This window comes from Scophthalmus maximus, chromosome 15 (genome assembly GCF_022379125.1).
Source record: "Scophthalmus maximus strain ysfricsl-2021 chromosome 15, ASM2237912v1, whole genome shotgun sequence".
NCBI lineage: Eukaryota > Metazoa > Chordata > Actinopteri > Pleuronectiformes > Scophthalmidae > Scophthalmus > Scophthalmus maximus.
Window position 1 is genome coordinate 5,930,129 of NC_061529.1, and position 17,612 is coordinate 5,947,740.

A 17,612-nucleotide genomic window follows, 5' to 3' on the forward strand; every position below is an offset into this window, starting at 1 on the left:
AAAAATATAGAAAATGATAATTTCAATAATTGAAATATAAATCAATTTGCCCTTTTTAGTTTAAAGCTGATAACAGTTGGTTATTTATGGCCACCACAATGTATGGGATATAAGTTTAGGACCTGGGTCACACCATTAAAGATCACATATTTCAATCCCATAGTTACAATGCTATTTAATGAGGGATTAAAATAACGCTAATGTGTAAAAAAAGAAAAGTTGTTTGCATCACTAACAAATAGTAATTTATTTTGAAGTTCGCCGCCGGAAGTTCCACACTAACTGCCGCTCAATTGAACTGTTTTTTTTTGTTTTTTTTGAATACGCAGCTAAGGGAAAGAAGCTCAAACATCACACACGCCGAACAACGGTCCTGCGTGAGAAACCGACCGATGCTGAGGGGAGCAGATTAAAAAGTATGAACACACACACTGTAACTGCGTCTGTTGTTATGAGAACACAGTGGACGGCGCAGGACCAACTTAGCTAACAACCTAGTGACGTTAACTCAAAGCTAACGCTAAGACTTGGAACCGTCAATGTGTCTTAAACTTCAAACGTGTTTGTCTTCTTCTGACGAGTGTAATAGTTAAAGCTGTGGGTTGTCACTAGGCTAGCTGATTGTCAGGTGTCCTCGTGACCACAACTCACCTCCTTCCACTGTGTGTGTGTGTGTGTGTGTGTGCGCGCGCGTGTGTGTGTGTGCGCGCGCCTGTCTGTGTGTTTGTGTGTGTCTGTCTCTGTGTGTGTGTGTGTGTGTGTGCGCGCCTGTCTGTGTGTTTGTGTGTGTCTGTCTCTGTGTCTGTGTCTCTGTGTGTGTGTGTGCGCGCCTGTCTGTCTGTGTGTGTGTGTGTGTCTGTGTGCCTGTCTGTCTGTCTGTCTGTGTGTGTCTGTCTTTGTGTGTGTGTGTGTGTGTGTGTGTGAGAGACTCTCTCTCTCTCTCTCTCTCTCTCTCTCCATCCAGGTGTCATGTTTTTCCGCAGGTGGAACTTCGGTTGGGACCGGTTCAGTGAGGTGGACATCTTCACCGACCGCCATGACACCAGCGCAGAGACCCTGTCCCAGGCCATCAGAGCCGCAGCCTCCGAGGAGCCGGACGCGGATGGCAGCGTGCCCTTCGGCCACCTGCAGGGCACCGTGGTCGGCCTCAGATACTACACAGGGGTGGTGAGGATCAACCCAGTGTCACTTTTGTCCTTTTACATTTCACAAGAACAGAGCTGCCACGTGCTGAGAAATGATCTGTGTCTTTCCCTTGTCCGGACAGGTGAACCAAGGGGAAATGGTCGGTTTAGTGCGACAGCCGCAGAATCCGTACGACCGCAACGCGGTGATGGTCGCCAACATCTACGGCAACCAGGTGGGACACATCAAGCGGGAGCTGGCCGCAGCCATGGCCCACATCATGGACAACAACCTGGCTAAAGTAGAGGGGTGAGTAATTCTTCCCCTGAGAACCAATACATAATTTGAGTTTCAAGATCATTCTAAGATTACTTCCTCCCCTCTCATATTTTCATTGTCCATGTGAGTTAATACTGAGCACCAGTGTGTTTGTGTGTGTCTATCAATGCTCGTGTCTTTGCCGCGTCAAGGGTGGTGTACTCGGGCACGAAGAACAAGTTCAACATGCCCGTGACGCTGTCCTTCTGGGGGAGAGAAGAGAACAAAAACGCTGTGGTTGAAAATATGGCACGCCGCGGTTTTAAGCTGAACACAAGCACAAGCAGACCAACAGGTATATCTAACCTTGGAAATCCCCATCGTCACATCGATGCACGTAGTTTACACAAATGCAAATATCAGTTGCTAGTGTAAGCCATCGACTGCACTGCTAATGCACTTGTGTGTTGTGTGTATCTGCATGTGTTTGATTTCAGGTGCAAATGAAATGTCATATAACAGTATACAACGTAAAAAAGGTCTGACCATCCCACTAACTGCAGCAGAGGTAATCTACTTAACTTCTGATGTATAAAGGTATCGCAGGAGCTTTGTACAACATTTAATGCGACGTTTGGAATGAATTGAAAAAAAAAATCTAAGCATCGCATTTGTTGTGGATTGCTGAGGAAAACCGAAGGGGTGACTGTAGATTCAAGTTGTTTTCCCTAATAACTTACTCGACTGTCATATTAGAGCTAAATAGATTAAATTATGTTTTCATGTTATCTGCAGCCGGTAACACCGATGAGAATTCATCGTTCATCCTTTAATGTTGTATAAATTTCATGTTAAAAAGAGGCGATACATTTGCAATCATGCGGTAAACACGGTGGAACAGACCGAATACAGTTTGAACAGCAGTTGTAATTACATCACCCTCCCTTTTGTCAATGCACATATCCTTTTTTTTCTTTCAGTTGAAAAATGCATTTGATAATCTGTTCGAAGGCCTGGTGGAGAGTGATGACGGGGAGAAAGAAGCAGCTGACGTATGTACTCGTCTGTGTCTGCATTGTTTGTATCTGTGGTCAGAAATGTGTCACAAGCTTTGTTTGTTTTTTACAATTCTCAAAATAATTCTCCCATGCATCCCTCTCTCTCTGTAGTCTGTGGCTACTCCCCTGCTGCCTCACCAGCGGCAGGCGCTGTCCTGGATGTGTGCTCGTGAAAACAAATCGACGCTGCCGCCCTTCTGGGAGAAGAGAGGGGAGCTCTACTACAACACCCTCACTTGTTTCTCTGCCAAAGAAATACCAGAGAGGGTTCGTGGGGGAATACTGGCAGATGACATGGGGCTGGTGAGTCACACACACACACACACATACACACACACACACACACACACACACACACACACACACACACACACACACACACACACACACACTGTGTCTGACTGCACACTCACTGAATGATGTTACTTGTAGATTTAGAAAAAAAATTGTAGCAATGCGATCTAAACTTTCTTGTTTGTGACAATCAGATGATATGTCATCTCCAGTGAAGGAGGCAAGGACAAGATCTATATGTACAACAAAAACAGGCGTCACTCTGCTGTTTTTCCACACTGACATGAATCAACAGCCAAAACCCTGGTTTGTGTTTTGGTTTTTTTCCCAGGGGAAAACTCTGACAACCATCGCTCTGATCCTCACCAACTTTCACAATGGAAAGCCGCTGCCTGTGGAGAGATGTGTAAGTGTAGCTGTGTTGAAAAAAGTGACGCCGTTCTGAACACGTTCTTTACAGTCAGTTGGCCGTCAGCCATTATAAAGTGTTTGTTTGTCTACAGGAGGAGGAGAGGGCTTCGCCTGTCAAAGCTAATACTAAACCAAAGATGGCCTCTAAACCTGCAGGTAGACATTACTTTCTATACATTTGATGCAAATTCAGCTGATTCTTTTTCTCTCTCTCTCTCTCTCTCTCTCTTCATGTTCAGTCTTCTATTGTCTGTCTCTGTGATTTTTGAGGACATTTGCTGGAGAGGTGATGTGTGCATCTTTGTTTCAGGGAGCAGCAGTGCAGGTGATGGAGCAGGAGTGAGCGATGCAGCCGCCGGTTCCGTGTGCTCAGACCTGTAAGTGTGTTTTGACTGACTATGACATAATGGCATGATATTATCACTGTTTATGTTTTAGTAGTTTTAGCTGCGTATATGCCTGAAGGTGGAGAAGGGAACATTTCTCCATTTATGTTATATTTTCACCCTTGCTCTGGAAAGTGTAATGATGTTTAGGGTGATGAGATTTGTCTCACGTAACCTGATCTTGTTTTGGTCAGACCTCAGACGGAGGTGATCTGTGTTGATACACCAGACATAGTGGAGATAACGAGCCAGTCAGAGAAAAGTAAGAACTGACCGTAAACTCCATTTTTGTCTGTTTACGCTGTTTACAGGCTTGTGTCTTCTTCCATGGAGTTTGTGGTTTACTTACATTTTTACGTGACTTCTCTTACAGGTGCCAGCAAAGGAAAGACGAAAGCCACCAAGCGAAAGCCCAGTAAAGGTACAGTACACCGGCTTTTCGTATGTGTGCACTGAGATATTTGCATGTAGGCAATTAAGGTGACCGGTGAATTGATGGTTTGTAATTTTAAATGTGTTGTTTAAAGTACAGATCATGATTCTGTGTGATCTAAATCATCGTGATGTGTTGTGACCGAAACGCAGCAGCCCCGGTTTTGCTGGACGACCTGGACTTTGCTGCGGCGCTGGGTGGCTCAGCATCGGACGCGGCTCCGAAGAAGAAGAAAACTGCAAACAAGGCAAATCCCACACCGAGTGAGTTCTTACACGATGTTTGCACATGGTTTCCATTTTAGCGAAAGGAAGGTTGGACTCTGTGGTGAAATAAGGAGACGTCTCTGTTCCGCAGGTGTTGAATCCCTCTACCTTCAAAGAGCTGATGATTTATCAGCTAGAGCAACTCTCATCATCTGCCCACTCTCTGTGCTCAGCAACTGGCTGGTAGGAGCAAAGCCTCACACGCACAACACACACACACAGTCACTGAACTCAACAATTCTCAAACTCAAACAATAGCTTAGTCCCAATTCATTCATTCACCCCCACAAAAAAAATATTTATTAGAAAAATAATCACTTTACAATGAAAATAATGATTATTTGCAGCCTCAGTGCACTTACCGTCTTGTTATTTAACTTGTGGATAAGCTAAAGAGAAATGCGGAAACTGCATACCATGACAGATACAATGCTGCCCTCTCATTCCCGAAGTGTCATGTGTCATCTCCTCTGTCCTTTGTGTGTGTGTGTGTGCAGGAGCAGTTGGAGCAGCATGTGCGTGCCGATGTGAAGCTCAATGTGTATCTGTATTACGGCTCGGAGCGCAACAGGAGCCAGAAGTTCTTGTCCTCGCAGGATGTGGTGATCACCACCTACAACGTTCTGTCTGCCGACTTTGGGGTTTGTGAACGTGTTCAGAGAAAAGAAACAATGGAGATAAACTTGATAGGATAATTGTCTGTTCTGCACCATGTTTAAAGTCAGAGAGATTAGTCTGATAAGTTTCTTCTCTTTTAAAACCGATACGATGTACTTGTTTCTCTTTCAGAATAAGAGTCCCCTCCATGGGATCAGCTGGCTGAGGGTCGTGCTGGACGAAGGTCACATTATCAGAAACCCAAACGCACTGATGAGCAAGGCCGTGCTCGACCTGAAAGCAAGCCGGCGCTGGATTCTTTCAGGTGAACCCAGCTTTAAACACACACACACACACACATGCATATACAAGGATTACAAGGAAATTTTCCCTAAAATGTCTGTAAAAAATCTCTACATACATCACAGTTCTGAGATGCTAGAAATGTACTGTAGTTTTTTTAATGTTTTATTCATCTTATCCACCGCAAATGCCTCCAGGTACTCCGATCCAGAACAGTGTGAAGGACCTGTGGATGCTGCTGGCTTTCCTGCGTCTGAAGCCGTTCGACGTGCGAGAGTGGTGGAACAGAGTGATCCAGAGACCCGCCACTCAAGGAGACCGGGCCGGCCTGCAGTGAGTGCTCACCTACATACTGTATATTACACTGTACAGGGGATTTACTGTAAGTAAGCAGCTTTAACGTCAGTCTGAGTCGGTCTTTTGCGTTACGTAAAAAACATAACATTTAATTTACTGTCATTTTGTTTTCTACTAGCAGTCATTTTGCCATCATTCACTCTGTTTTACTACTTGATTGACTTGTTTTTCTTGCTTGTGAGAAACAGATTGTTTTTGTTTTTTTCAATGTTTAACAGTAGAAAAGTCTATGATATTAGCAAACTCTGGAACTGCATTACTGTGCGCAGGAACCTCCAGACCCTGGTGAAGTGCATCACCCTGCGGCGGACCAAGAGCAGTGAGGCGAACGGGCGCCCCCTGGTGTCCCTGCCAGAGAAGAACGTGTCGGTGGAGCAGGTGGAGCTGAGCCAGCAAGAGAGGGAGGAGTACGAGCTTGCGCGCAGCGAAGGAAGAAACACCATCGGCAGGTGTGTGTGTATTTTCGATGTGTACATGCATGTTTGACTTTGTGAGGACATAACTTGCAAAGAATAATTAAATGAGTATTTGGACATATGTCTGTTAAAGGACGAGTCTAGAAATATATTGGTTTGTATCATTTTGTGTGTGTAGATATGTAGCAGAAGGGACGGTGCTGAGGAACTATGCTGATGTGTTGGCCATCCTGATGAGGCTTCGACAGCACTGCTGCCACCCCGATCTACTGGCAAAGACGTCGTCCTCAGATTTAGGTAGCCTACAGCCTGATATGATAATGAGGCCAAAGAATCTGTGCTAGCTGTCAATCACACTTGTATCCGCGTCGCAAATTTATCTGCAGGCGCCGCAGCGACGCCCGCAGAGCTGCGGGAGCGTCTGATAGAGAAGCTGCGGTCGGTGTTGGCCAGCGGCTCCGACGAGGAGTGCTCTGTGTGTCTGGAGTCGGTCAACCTCCCCGTCATTACGCACTGCGCACACGTCTACTGCCGGCCCTGCATCGCCCAGGTCATCAGCACTGAGAAGGTACATGTGCTGCCGTCAGCACAGAGGAGGGAGGGGCTGGTAGTTTCACTATAATTTGAGTTGATTTAAAAAAGTAAGTTTTCTCCTAAATATAACCCATTATTAAAATTCCTCTCTTTATGTGTGTGTGTGTGTGTGTGTGTGTGTGTGTAGGAGATTGCACGCTGTCCTCTCTGTCGAAGTGAAATCAAGGCCAGTGAACTTGTGGAGTTTCCACAGGAGGAAATGGAAGAAGAGAAAAGTACAAATTCTGAGAGGTGGAGGGCAAGCTCAAAGGTGAACTGCCTATACACTCCAAAAAATATATATATATATATATATATACTGTATCTTAAAAAATGCTGGATAAGATTTCTTTGAACCTTAAATTTGAGTTGCATTTGATGTTCTGGTCCAGAATCAAGTTGCCTGTAAAGCACTTTCCACTTCTCATACATTCAAACATTCAGCATCTCAGCATTATATGTCACACATTATTGTTTACCATATTTATTAAGTGTTATAACTGTTTTAATTAATGTATTAGTTTAGTTGTTATTCTTTGTTTTGATGCCTTTAACATGATAAACATCAGCAGGGATGAAGAAAAAATATGAATAGATATGCTTTTAGAATAAAAAAAAATGAAAATTCTTAAATACAAAATTGCCTTCTCGAGTTCCTTAATTTCACATTTACCTGGATTCAGTTGAAGGCTCTTCTCGATCCTGAAAGTTTTTGTGATTCTTTACTCAGAAGTCACTCAAATTGTTTTTTGCAACAATGGAAAATGTACCTGTACATTAAACATTTGTTTGTGTCTCTGCAGGTGCAGGCGCTGATGGGAAACTTGCTTCGTCAGCGATCTGAAGACAGCAGCATTAAGTCTTTGGTTGTCTCTCAGTTCACTCGTTTCCTCACCATACTGGAGACTCCACTCAGGTAAAACAAACGCGCACAGCCGCCATGTCTGTATTAACTGCTATAACAGAACAATTATCTACATTACATTATCATAACATTGCATTATCTAACACGAAAACTACTTGAATTCAAAGAACATACAGTTGGTACAGTGGCTGTTATTTGTTTTCACTGTCATCTTCTTCCTTCCTCGTCACCAGGGAGCATGGGTTCACGTTTGTGCGTTTGGACGGCACCATGACCCAGAAGAGGCGGACACAGGTGATCCAGGAGTTTCAGAGCTCCTCGGCCGACGGCCCCGTCGTCATGCTGCTGTCACTCAAAGCTGGAGGGGTGGGCCTCAATCTGACTGCCGCCTCTCGCGTTTTCCTCATGGACCCTGTAAGAACCTGACGAGTTAATAGTATGTCAGATGTGTTACGTGGTACATGTAGGAGCATGCAGGGTATTTCATCTTCTTATCTGCCGGGCTGTTAAACTTTAATGCAGCTTATACTGACACACCAACATATCCACCACCAGGAAGAAAAATCGATCTCATTTGTTAGCATTATGTTACACTTCCATTATTGTTGCTTATTTCACTGCTCCTTCAATTCATATCACCACTATGAATAATACACAGAAACGTATTGAATTTGTTTGATTGAATCATTGATCGATTTTATTGGGGAGATCATGAGTTATCATAAGTTCATAATTACTGTGTGACTGTGAATGTGTTTCAGGCCTGGAACCCGGCCACTGAGGAGCAGTGTATCGACCGCTGCCACCGTCTGGGCCAGAAGAGGAACGTCGTCGTCACCAAGGTCAGAAAACTAAGACTCCATGTTGGTTTATAAAGTTATATTTAGATCGGGGCTGAAGGTTTGTTGCATAAGGACGAGCCGCTGTTCAAGAACATGCTGATTAATGTGATTTCGAATAATATTTTATTATTTATTTAGTCAATATTCATCAGTTTTATAATAGAAAGAACCTGACCATGGAATATTTTGTTTGTATGTATGTATGTATGCATATATTTTTAATTTTGTGTGTGTGTTGTTGCAGTTCATAGTGAAGGACTCCGTTGAGGAGAACATGGTGAAGATCCAGAGGCAGAAGCAGGACCTGGTGGAGAAGGCGTTCGGCTCCACAAACAGCGACCGGAAAACGTCTCGCATTGATGACATCAAAGCTCTGATGGAGCTGTAGGCGTCATTGAGTTGTATTTGAACAACCGTACAATCTGTTCACTTAGGGCACAGACACTTCTTCCTCTGAACGGTTACAGAGAAATATTCATATTTTGAAAGATTTACTTGTTTTTTCTTTTCTTTTAAAGCTGCTCGTTAATGTTCGAAATTCAGTTTTAGTTGATGATTAACGTTCATGTACAGGATGCATCAATTTCCATTGTTCAGCTGAGATTGTCTTGACCAATGTTTGATTATTAAAAATGTCAAAGCTGTGATAATACACTATTTTTCGCCAGGACTTTTTGGTTGTTGGTTGGACAAAACCAAACTTTTTATAGATTCTTGGACTCTTATCATAATCTTCCCACATACTGAACTAATAATTAGCTACAGCCAGGTCATTAACATTATATATAATAAAAATGAGACATGGTGTTTTTTCACTATTCTTTATTTGCGCTTTTACAGGGATGGAAGGTTAACGGCTAGAGAACAGTACTACATTATGTTGCACTTGCATCATTGTTGCTAATTCAGGATTTAGCAAAAAAAGATAAATACATCACACGCGGACTTTTCTGTTGACCTTGTCAGCATCTTGTAGGACAGTGTGTTGTGGAGTGAGGAGAGTATTTTCCTTACAGTTTACACGGGATTAGGTGAAGAGCACACGTGAATGAATGAGTGAAGGAGGTTTCCACAACAGGAAAGCTGAGGATCATCTAGCAGCAGTTACAGTGAATGAGTAAATGTAAATGATGAGAGTCAATAAGGCAGTTGGCTATGCTACACACAGGAAGGGATGAAACCCAGGTCATGGCACAAAGACGCTGACGAGAGGACGTAACATGCAGATGACCGATGTCCGGGGGGAAGCGCACTGGTGTTCAACACACTTTTTTTTTTAAATAACTGACATCACTTTAAGGATGTGGGCGGAAGAACTTCATCACTGACCACGGTTTAACACACTAGGCGTTACAAAGCGGGGAGTCACGGGGAGCTGGTGAGTGTCAGAGGCGCAGATAGGAAGGTGAATCTGTAACTCTGGTGAGGTGAAAGCTGAGAGATCGTCAGAACTGGCTGAACAGGAGAGCGAGCCAGTTGCTGCATTTTCACTTCAAGGTGGTTCAGGTAGAGACGTAATGCAGGATAAGAGTTGTGGGGAAAATCCAGAAACAACTTTTAAACTTACTGATTTCCCTTCAGCAGTAAGCTTTTTTTTTCTGTTTCTGTTCGGAAGACTATGAATCCATATCCATCAGATGCACAACAACACTTAAAAGGAATAGTTGGACACTTTGAGACTTGGCATTCACTTTGTTATAGAGTGCGAGAGGATAAATTAGATGAAGCTACCACCATCAGCTCAGAACAAAGACTGGAAACGAAACGTTTAGAGAAACGAAAAGCTTGCTCATTAACAAATTGTATGTCATTTGTTTAATTCATACCAAATGTTAAAAATTAAAAGTTGGCTGTTTAACGAGTGTGTATTGTGCGAGACTATTTTCTGGCCTCGAACAAAAACAGTTGAGTACATAACTAAGCATAAAACATCGTTCTGAGCAGACAGTAAAAATCTGATGGAAAAGATGTAACCCACAGATGGATAATGTTAGAAAAATAGCATTCTGATTCGTTCCACTAAGGTTTGCATATTCAACACTATGTGACCAGATCACAGTGGGATGCACCGTGCCGAGGTCGCAGATGTTTCCCGTCTTTATTCTGAGCTGAGCTTCGTATTTACAGACATGTGAGCGGTATCAGTCTTCTTCTTTACTTTTTTTTGTTACTAGGCAAGAAAGCAAATGGAAGGATTTTCCAAACTGTCCAACTAGTGAAAAAAACCCAAACGTGAATGGTGAGAGTGCATGGGAAACTGTGTCGAACTTCTCCTCTCTGTCATCCCTACACACCGACAGGAGGCCGAGAGCGAGGCTGAACGTTCACTCAGTCACTTGATAAATCAAGCTGAGCAGCGGTTTGAATCTCCGCCCACACAGAGCTTCACATGGCGCTCTCCCTCTCTCTCTCTCTCTCTCTCTCTCTCTCTCTGTCCGCTACTTTAAGAAGGAGTCAAGCTTGCGCTCGATGTTGGCGAAGGAGTCGTCGCCCATGTAGTCGATCTGGCCCGCCTCCCAGCGCTGCTTCCTCTCCTCTGACGAAACCTTCTGCGGAGGAGGAGGAGCCGAGGGCTGCGGCCGCTCTTGCACATCCTCGTGAAGCTTGGCCTGTGTGACAGACAGCGAAAGAGAGAGAGAGAGAGAGAGAGGGAGAATGAATGAATCTTTACATAAGGCAAAAACAATACTTTATAAGGACTGGTTTCCCCCCGAGTTCAGCCATGCTCGGCTGTCCCTCAGCTGGAGTTTCCTCACAGGGGGAATTCGCTCTTTTCTTCCCTCGAGACACGAGTCAAAGTGCAACGGGACTTTTTTTTTTTCTTTTTTTTTACGACACACTCGCAGCAGATAAGAGTGGCGCGTGTTTCTTAATTGAGAGTTGCACATTGTGCACATCCTGAGTTATCGTGTTCAAAAGACATTCTGTCGCCGTGTGCGGAGACATGAAAACTTTTTGTCCACACACACAGGGAGCCCAGTCTGTATAAACTTCTCAGTGGTGACACAATAAAAAACACTTCAGGCAACTGAGCAACGCAACAGGTTTCGGCGACACAAGCCAAAATACCAGAGTTTCACTGACTCACGGCTATTTCACCACCACGGCGTTGTCGTTTGCGACAGACATCGTGGCAACTTCCTGCGACTCTGTGGTAGCGCTGAACAGTTGATCCCGGTGCCTGGCGCCCGTGTGGATTTCACTGACCACAGCGAGCTTATTCAAGAAGTCACGGCACTACTGAGGGGACCGGCGAGTTTTGGCAACCGCCTGGTGCAGTGGAATGTGGAACTAATCAGCTTTTACTTGTTGCTGTGGTGACTAAAGCTTGCCAGCTTTTCTTTTTTTTTATCTGGAGCTTTAAAAAAAAATACTTAAGGCTTTAAATTTGTGGCACTTTCACAGCGTGGTAACTGCACCATGACAGATTTACACTCACCAAGTGCTCACCTAGTGATTAGAGGTTTTGACACACATAGTGACATGAGATTATGCAAGATGCCACGACAGATAAACACATACACATTCCCAGCCATCCTCAGCCAATGTTTCGACACACGTAGAGCCACCTCAACCCTCAAAAGGGTTAGGTCTTTAGCGCACGCGCGGGCGCGTCAACACCACCAACTGCCGACATACGTTCTGGCTCTCCTGCACGAAGCCGCTGTTGAAGGGCGTGTCCCCGTAGGCGTGCTGCAACAGCGGCAGCACAGACTCGGTGTACAGCTGCCACCACATGAGCAGGTAGTCGGGGTGCAGTTGGCACGGGTCCGGCGACGTGGAGTGACCCCTGACCTCGCCCTTCTGTGCGTCATAGGAGTAGTTCCACGGCTTCACCTTGCCGAGGAAGTGCACCACCTTGGCGTCATGGCCGTACCTGAGACGAAGAGGAAGGGGATACGGGGAGAGGATGAGAGGAAGAGAGGCTGCACCGTGCGTTTGTTTTTTCAATCTGAAAGACGAACACCCAAAATGTCTGTGATAAACATTCATTGCACATGTACAGGAAATATGGTAATTCTGAACCAGGAAGTCTGTCTGCTGTTAACCTGAGAATTTGTTTAAAAACCAGGTTGGTTCTCTTCTCTGCCCCAGGATCCTTGGCCAGTCTGACCTTTTAATAGTTTCTTTAATTTTGACCAAAGTACAAAGTAGTACAAATATATAATTCAAGGGCCGTGATTCTGTGACTCAACACGTGTACTGACTGTTTGAACGCAGGCAGGTAGGAGTAGATGGCGATGCTGCTGAGGTTGTAGATGAAGGGGAGGTGTTTGGAGATATCTGCCGTCGCCCAGGTGTCGAAGAAGCTGTTGAGAACCCCCTGATCTCCACCTGCGAACACAGACACACACACAATTAACACTGTGTATTGAACAGTATATTGTTAAGATGCACATTATGCTTCTAAACTGCGGCCTGCCCCTTCAGTTATCTACAGTCGTTACAGTCGCAAATTCTTGCGTTTTGGTTTCATTTCCTCTGGTTACTTCAGATTCGGCCTTTACTTCTATTGATCCTCTAATTTACCAGTAAAACTGATTTAAATAAAGAAACTAAAAAAACATTCATGTCTCACCGTCAAAGCTTCCGTTTTCACCACAGAACGCGAGCAGCTTCTCGTGCGTCTCGTCGGACGGCCTGAAGACGAAGACCCCCGAGTTGAAGCAGTCCGGCCAACCAGGATCTGGTGCTGCAGAGAGCTCCTCCCTCTCAAAGAGCTCATCGATATTTGACAGCACCTGGAACACATGGACGTGACGCTACTCACTTTCTCTGATATATCAAGTTTCACAGTCTGCTGGAAAAAAAACTGCAGGACTTTGAGGCAGAAACGTGCATTTTAAAGCTTTTAAAACTCAGCAATATTATGTCACTGCACAGACTCAGGAGTTTTGGTCTCAAATCTAAAATAGAAACTGTTCAATATTTGATCACAATGAATGTAGTTCTCAATTACGTGGGTGATTTTTTTCATTGTTTGCGTCTCACCAGTGTGTCTGCGTCCATGAACACACACTTGCTGTAGTGTGTGAGTGTCCAGCAGTGCAGCTTGGTGAATGTGACTCCCAGGTCGGGACGCTTCATCAGGGCCAGGTGAGCCGTGTCGCCCGAGTCCATGACGTCCACCACACACACCTCATCGAAAATGGAGCGCAGTGTGCCTCTACAACACACACACACACACACACACACACACACACATACGACACACACACACGACACACACACGACACTGTGTAAGTTGGATAAATGTGTGTCTTCCGGTTAGTGTATGTTATCGCCCAGTGTCACTGATGTGTGCGTTACCTGCAAGGTTCTGCAACATGAGGTCCGACGAGTGCGACCAGTTTCTTGGTTGTGTTGTGGTTTCGTAACGACTGGCCGAGAACCATCGCCCCCCTGGCGTAGCTGTCGTTCGTGGCCAACGTCACAAAAGCTTCGTCTGCTTGGACAAACACACAAAACACAGTCACACATTATTAGTCATGATTGGAACTGCACAAGTGTTATATTTGCATTTGGTCATATTTTTTTTTTTTAATTTTTCTCGTTAATGATGCATGTTACATGTAGGTTTCGCCTAGAAAAGTTGACGAACAGTAACCAAACAAGTCAGTGAAACTTATAAGGTATTCTGTGAAACTGACGGCAGCTGTGGGCTCAGACACCAAAATTTTTTCGCAAAGAAACTTTTATTCAGGCTTTAACACACTGTGAAAGTGGGCCCAGAGCCTGCAGATAAGCATTCATCAGGCTGAATGTGTGCGTCGCCGGGGAGCTTTTGGAGAAAAAAACGTGTGTGAAAGTGTCGTACGGTCGCTGGGAACTATACATGTATACGCTGACTATGAAAAGAGTCTGTGTCGCCTGCGAGGGCCGAACAGGAAGCCTGTGACGCGTTCCCACAGCGTTATCTGTGCTTGTGTGAAACCTTACGATGTGTAAACACCGTTGGGTCTGACATGTTCCAGAATTACAGGCAACATATATTTATGAATAAAATATTTGAGGAAACATGTTTAAAACACAATTTTTTACAGGGAAAACATGCATTTTCATACATTCAAATGTCAAACATGTTAATTAATAGGAAATATAAGCATTGTGTATTAATATGATGCTTGGATTCTTAGAAAGTAACTTCTCTATAGGGACCAAAATAACACAGATACACTATAAAAGGTGCGATGCAAGGAGCCCCTTCCAGCTTTAGAAAAAAAAGAAACTTCAAGGCCACACACTGTAGTGCACGTCCACACTGAGAAACAACTGCGTCAAGTGCGTTCAAGTGTCCACATTAAAACCAGGAAGTTTATACATCTGCTTTAAAAAAGTAAAAGTGCACACGAGCTATGGAAAAAAGAAATCACGGAAAACATTCAAAATGGTTAACGACTGAAACCACTGGTCCAAACTCCCTGAGCTATTTTGGAGTTTTAGAAAAGAATGTTCAAAATGTTTACTGAAGTTTTACTTTTTCTTCAAGTGTGCACAAGACCATTACTGTGAGCTGAACTGTTATATATTAAAAAAGGAGGCAGATTTTTATAATAATAATTAGAATATAACATTATAATAAGCTGTGGTCCCTCGCCAGGTGCCTGTGCACTGTCTGTAAGTCTTCATAGGGTTGCAACTAACAATTATTTTCTTTATCGATCATTATTTTCTTTAACTAATCATATGATCAAATAGCTTATTTCTGTTAAAACCAATAGTCCAAAACAAAAAAGATATTACATTTCCTGTCATTGAAACACCTAAAAATAAGACTTAAGCAATTAATCATTAGCAATATTGTTGATATTTTTTGACAATAGATTTCATTCAATTGGCAAATCGTTTCAGCCCTAGTTTGTAACGTCATTGTTGTGAATTTATTTAGAAATATACAATCGGTAATTGCAATATAAACTGAAATAAAACAGTTCCCGAGATTATGTCACTCTAAAGGAACATTTCAACATTTTGGGGAAACGTTCTTTTACACAATCCTGCAAAGAGTAAGAGGAGAAATGCCGATCTCACGTCTGTAACGTAAAATATAACGCCACAGCCAACAGCTGGTGTTCAGTCTTTGTGCCGGCTACAATTTACATGCCAAAAATCCTCAATGTTGTTAATGAAATGTGAATAAATTTCAGCGTCACGAGAAATGTATCGCATCATAAAAATCTTCAGCACACGACAAGCTATTTGAAGATGTCGGGTGCACTGTGACAGGCATTTTTACAGTACATTATGTTTTTAAGAGCCAAATCAGCTGATGTATCATCACATTTAATCTAACATTTTTTTGTATAGATCAGTGGCCTCAAAACTCCAGAACAGATTGAACTTTGTCAACATGAAAAGCACAGTGCCGTGGCAGTCTTGGACAAAATGTCCTGACACACATATATTCAAATAATAGCATTTTTAGAAAGTGGAACGGCTACGATTAAAGTTGAATTGATAAGTCAGTAAAAAAAAGTCAGCAGCTATTTTCAAAACCATTAAAATCACTTTTTCTTCCTAAAGTTAAAAAACCCAAGTATTTTCTGCTTCCAGCTCCTCAGATGTGAAGATTTCACACTTCTATTAGTTGTAAATGATAATGAAGTGAAGATCTTTGGATTTTGGACTGTTACCTTTTTTCTTTTTTTTTTAAAGCAACACTACGAAGATGTGAGAAATTTTAAAATGTTTTTTTTTTAATCACTGCTATCTTTCATCTTACAGACAAAACAAATAATGAATTTTACTAAGAAAATAAGGAGCCGATAAATCAATAAAGCTATGAGACTTTACTTAACAGGATCTTCTTTCTACATATTGGTGTTTTGTGTCTTTAGTGCGGTTTAACTTTGAAAAGTCGAACCGGATGTGCTCTTCCTAATTGTCTCCGGCTTCACTTCGGTCCAAACCGCTGCAGCATTCCACCAACTCGAGCGCAGCTCAACCTTTTTAAAAACGACCACAGCAATAATAATAATAATATGAATAAACTGTGCAACCGAGCCCATCACCTCCTTTCTGTCCACGCTGAGCAGCGGTCACTGAGGCAGCCGGTTGGTTTGAATAAATTCGCGATATTTCGCGGAGGGAGGATGAGGAGCGAGTTCGGTCCGCTCCGCGATGGCCGTGTTCCGGTGTCGGTGTTCCGGTGTCGGTGTGGCGGCTGTGTGAGTGTTGCCGGAGGGGCCCCCGGTGGTACTCACCCGACATGGTGCTGCGCTGAGGAGGAGAGTCCGCCCGGGGGTCGCCGGTCGTTATGCGGACGACAGGCGGTTTGCACTGCGAAGGACAGAGGCGCAGCAGCTGAGCGCAGTTCAACACAGGAATCAAGGACCACATTTTCCGGGTCACGTGACCTGTGACAGCCGACACGCCCCCTTCCTGCTTTCTCTCTCTCTCTCTCTCTCTCTCTCTCTCTCTCTCTCGGATCTTTTATGTAAGAAGAAAATACTTATCCTTTTTTCAAATTTTACTTGGACCTAGTAATAAAAGTAGGTATATACATATATATATATATATATATTTATATATATATTTATATATATATTTATATATTTATATATATATGTTTATAAATTATCATCAAAATATTCAGTAGCAAAAGTAAAACTACTCATTTTGCGAGACTCATTTCAGATAATCACATCATTACTGGATAATAACCGTCTGTGCATCAGTGTGAAAGCGTCACTTACATTTTTCAGTTGAACGTTTGAGCACTTTAGACGTTTAGCATCGTGGAGTTACTCAGTCTGGGGTTACTGTACATGAAAAGAATAATTAGGCTGAATCCACAAAACAACTTATGTAAGTTCTCCAAGATGCCTGAAACAACAAACACCTTGACGAACTGTTATAACGGCAAAAGGGGCGTCCCAGCAAATACTGATTACTTTTTTCATTTCTTCAGTTTTCAGCAGTTTGCTTTTAGCATATATTTGTTGATTATAATTTGTATTAATGTAAATCAGCAAAGTAGCTGCAATATCTAAGAGTTATCTATAAGTCAGATTAAATTAGTGGAGTCACAAGAAAAGTCTTTCTTATAATGTAGGATAGTCACTGTAACACAGACGTAAGGCATTCTTCCCTCATATAAAGAACGTTTTGCTGAAAAGTCTTACATAATTATGATTAAAAGAGTTTTTTTAAACACTTACTTCTGAAACGTCTTCCACCACTGGTAGGAAGTCAATATTACAATTTACTGACTAATCATTTGCATCAGAAGATGAACTTGTTAGAAGGAGGTTGTGTCTGATAACAATCTGGATTGTGTTCAGTATCCACGGAGGTTCCCTCTGTAATCCAGCAGCGGATCAGTTTATAGCATCAGACCTCAGTTTGAGGCAGCTCTGCCTCTGAGTGGCCACGTCTTCACATTACACCTGAATTAAAAAGAGCGTCAAGGGCTGGGACAGGCAGGT

The 17,612-nt window shown here is 43.2% G+C and overlaps 2 protein-coding genes across 3 annotated transcripts; one reads left to right on the forward strand and one right to left on the reverse strand.

Moving 5' to 3' along the window:
* The first annotated feature begins 270 nt into the window (after window positions 1-270).
* On the forward strand, window positions 271-8,838 carry hltf (helicase-like transcription factor). 2 transcript variants are annotated; one of them, XM_035610061.2, is made up of 25 exons: window positions 271-416; window positions 965-1,167; window positions 1,268-1,434; window positions 1,596-1,738; window positions 1,881-1,951; window positions 2,364-2,435; window positions 2,553-2,744; window positions 3,067-3,141; window positions 3,239-3,302; window positions 3,457-3,523; window positions 3,727-3,794; window positions 3,906-3,953; window positions 4,118-4,228; window positions 4,323-4,414; window positions 4,729-4,872; window positions 5,021-5,153; window positions 5,329-5,464; window positions 5,758-5,937; window positions 6,083-6,201; window positions 6,291-6,472; window positions 6,626-6,748; window positions 7,281-7,393; window positions 7,576-7,756; window positions 8,104-8,184; window positions 8,429-8,838. In XM_035610061.2, the coding sequence occupies exons 2-25, from the start codon at window positions 970-972 to the stop codon at window positions 8,570-8,572; spliced, it is 2,904 nt and encodes a 967-aa protein (XP_035465954.2). In that variant the 5' UTR covers window positions 271-416; window positions 965-969; the 3' UTR covers window positions 8,573-8,838. The 2 variants fall into 2 exon arrangements, with proteins under 2 accessions (XP_035465954.2, XP_035465955.2); XM_035610062.2 differs by having other exon boundaries at window positions 4,121-4,228.
* An 853-nt stretch (window positions 8,839-9,691) lies between these two features.
* On the reverse strand, window positions 9,692-16,547 carry gyg1a (glycogenin 1a). Its single transcript, XM_035610980.2, has 7 exons — window positions 16,389-16,547; window positions 13,495-13,630; window positions 13,177-13,351; window positions 12,764-12,926; window positions 12,393-12,519; window positions 11,824-12,061; window positions 9,692-10,793 (listed from the first exon to the last, which is right to left on the reverse strand). Exons 1-7 carry the CDS (start codon window positions 16,522-16,524, stop codon window positions 10,623-10,625), a joined length of 1,146 nt encoding a protein of 381 aa, XP_035466873.2. The 5' UTR covers window positions 16,525-16,547; the 3' UTR covers window positions 9,692-10,622.
* Between the last annotated feature and the right edge of the window lie 1,065 nt (window positions 16,548-17,612).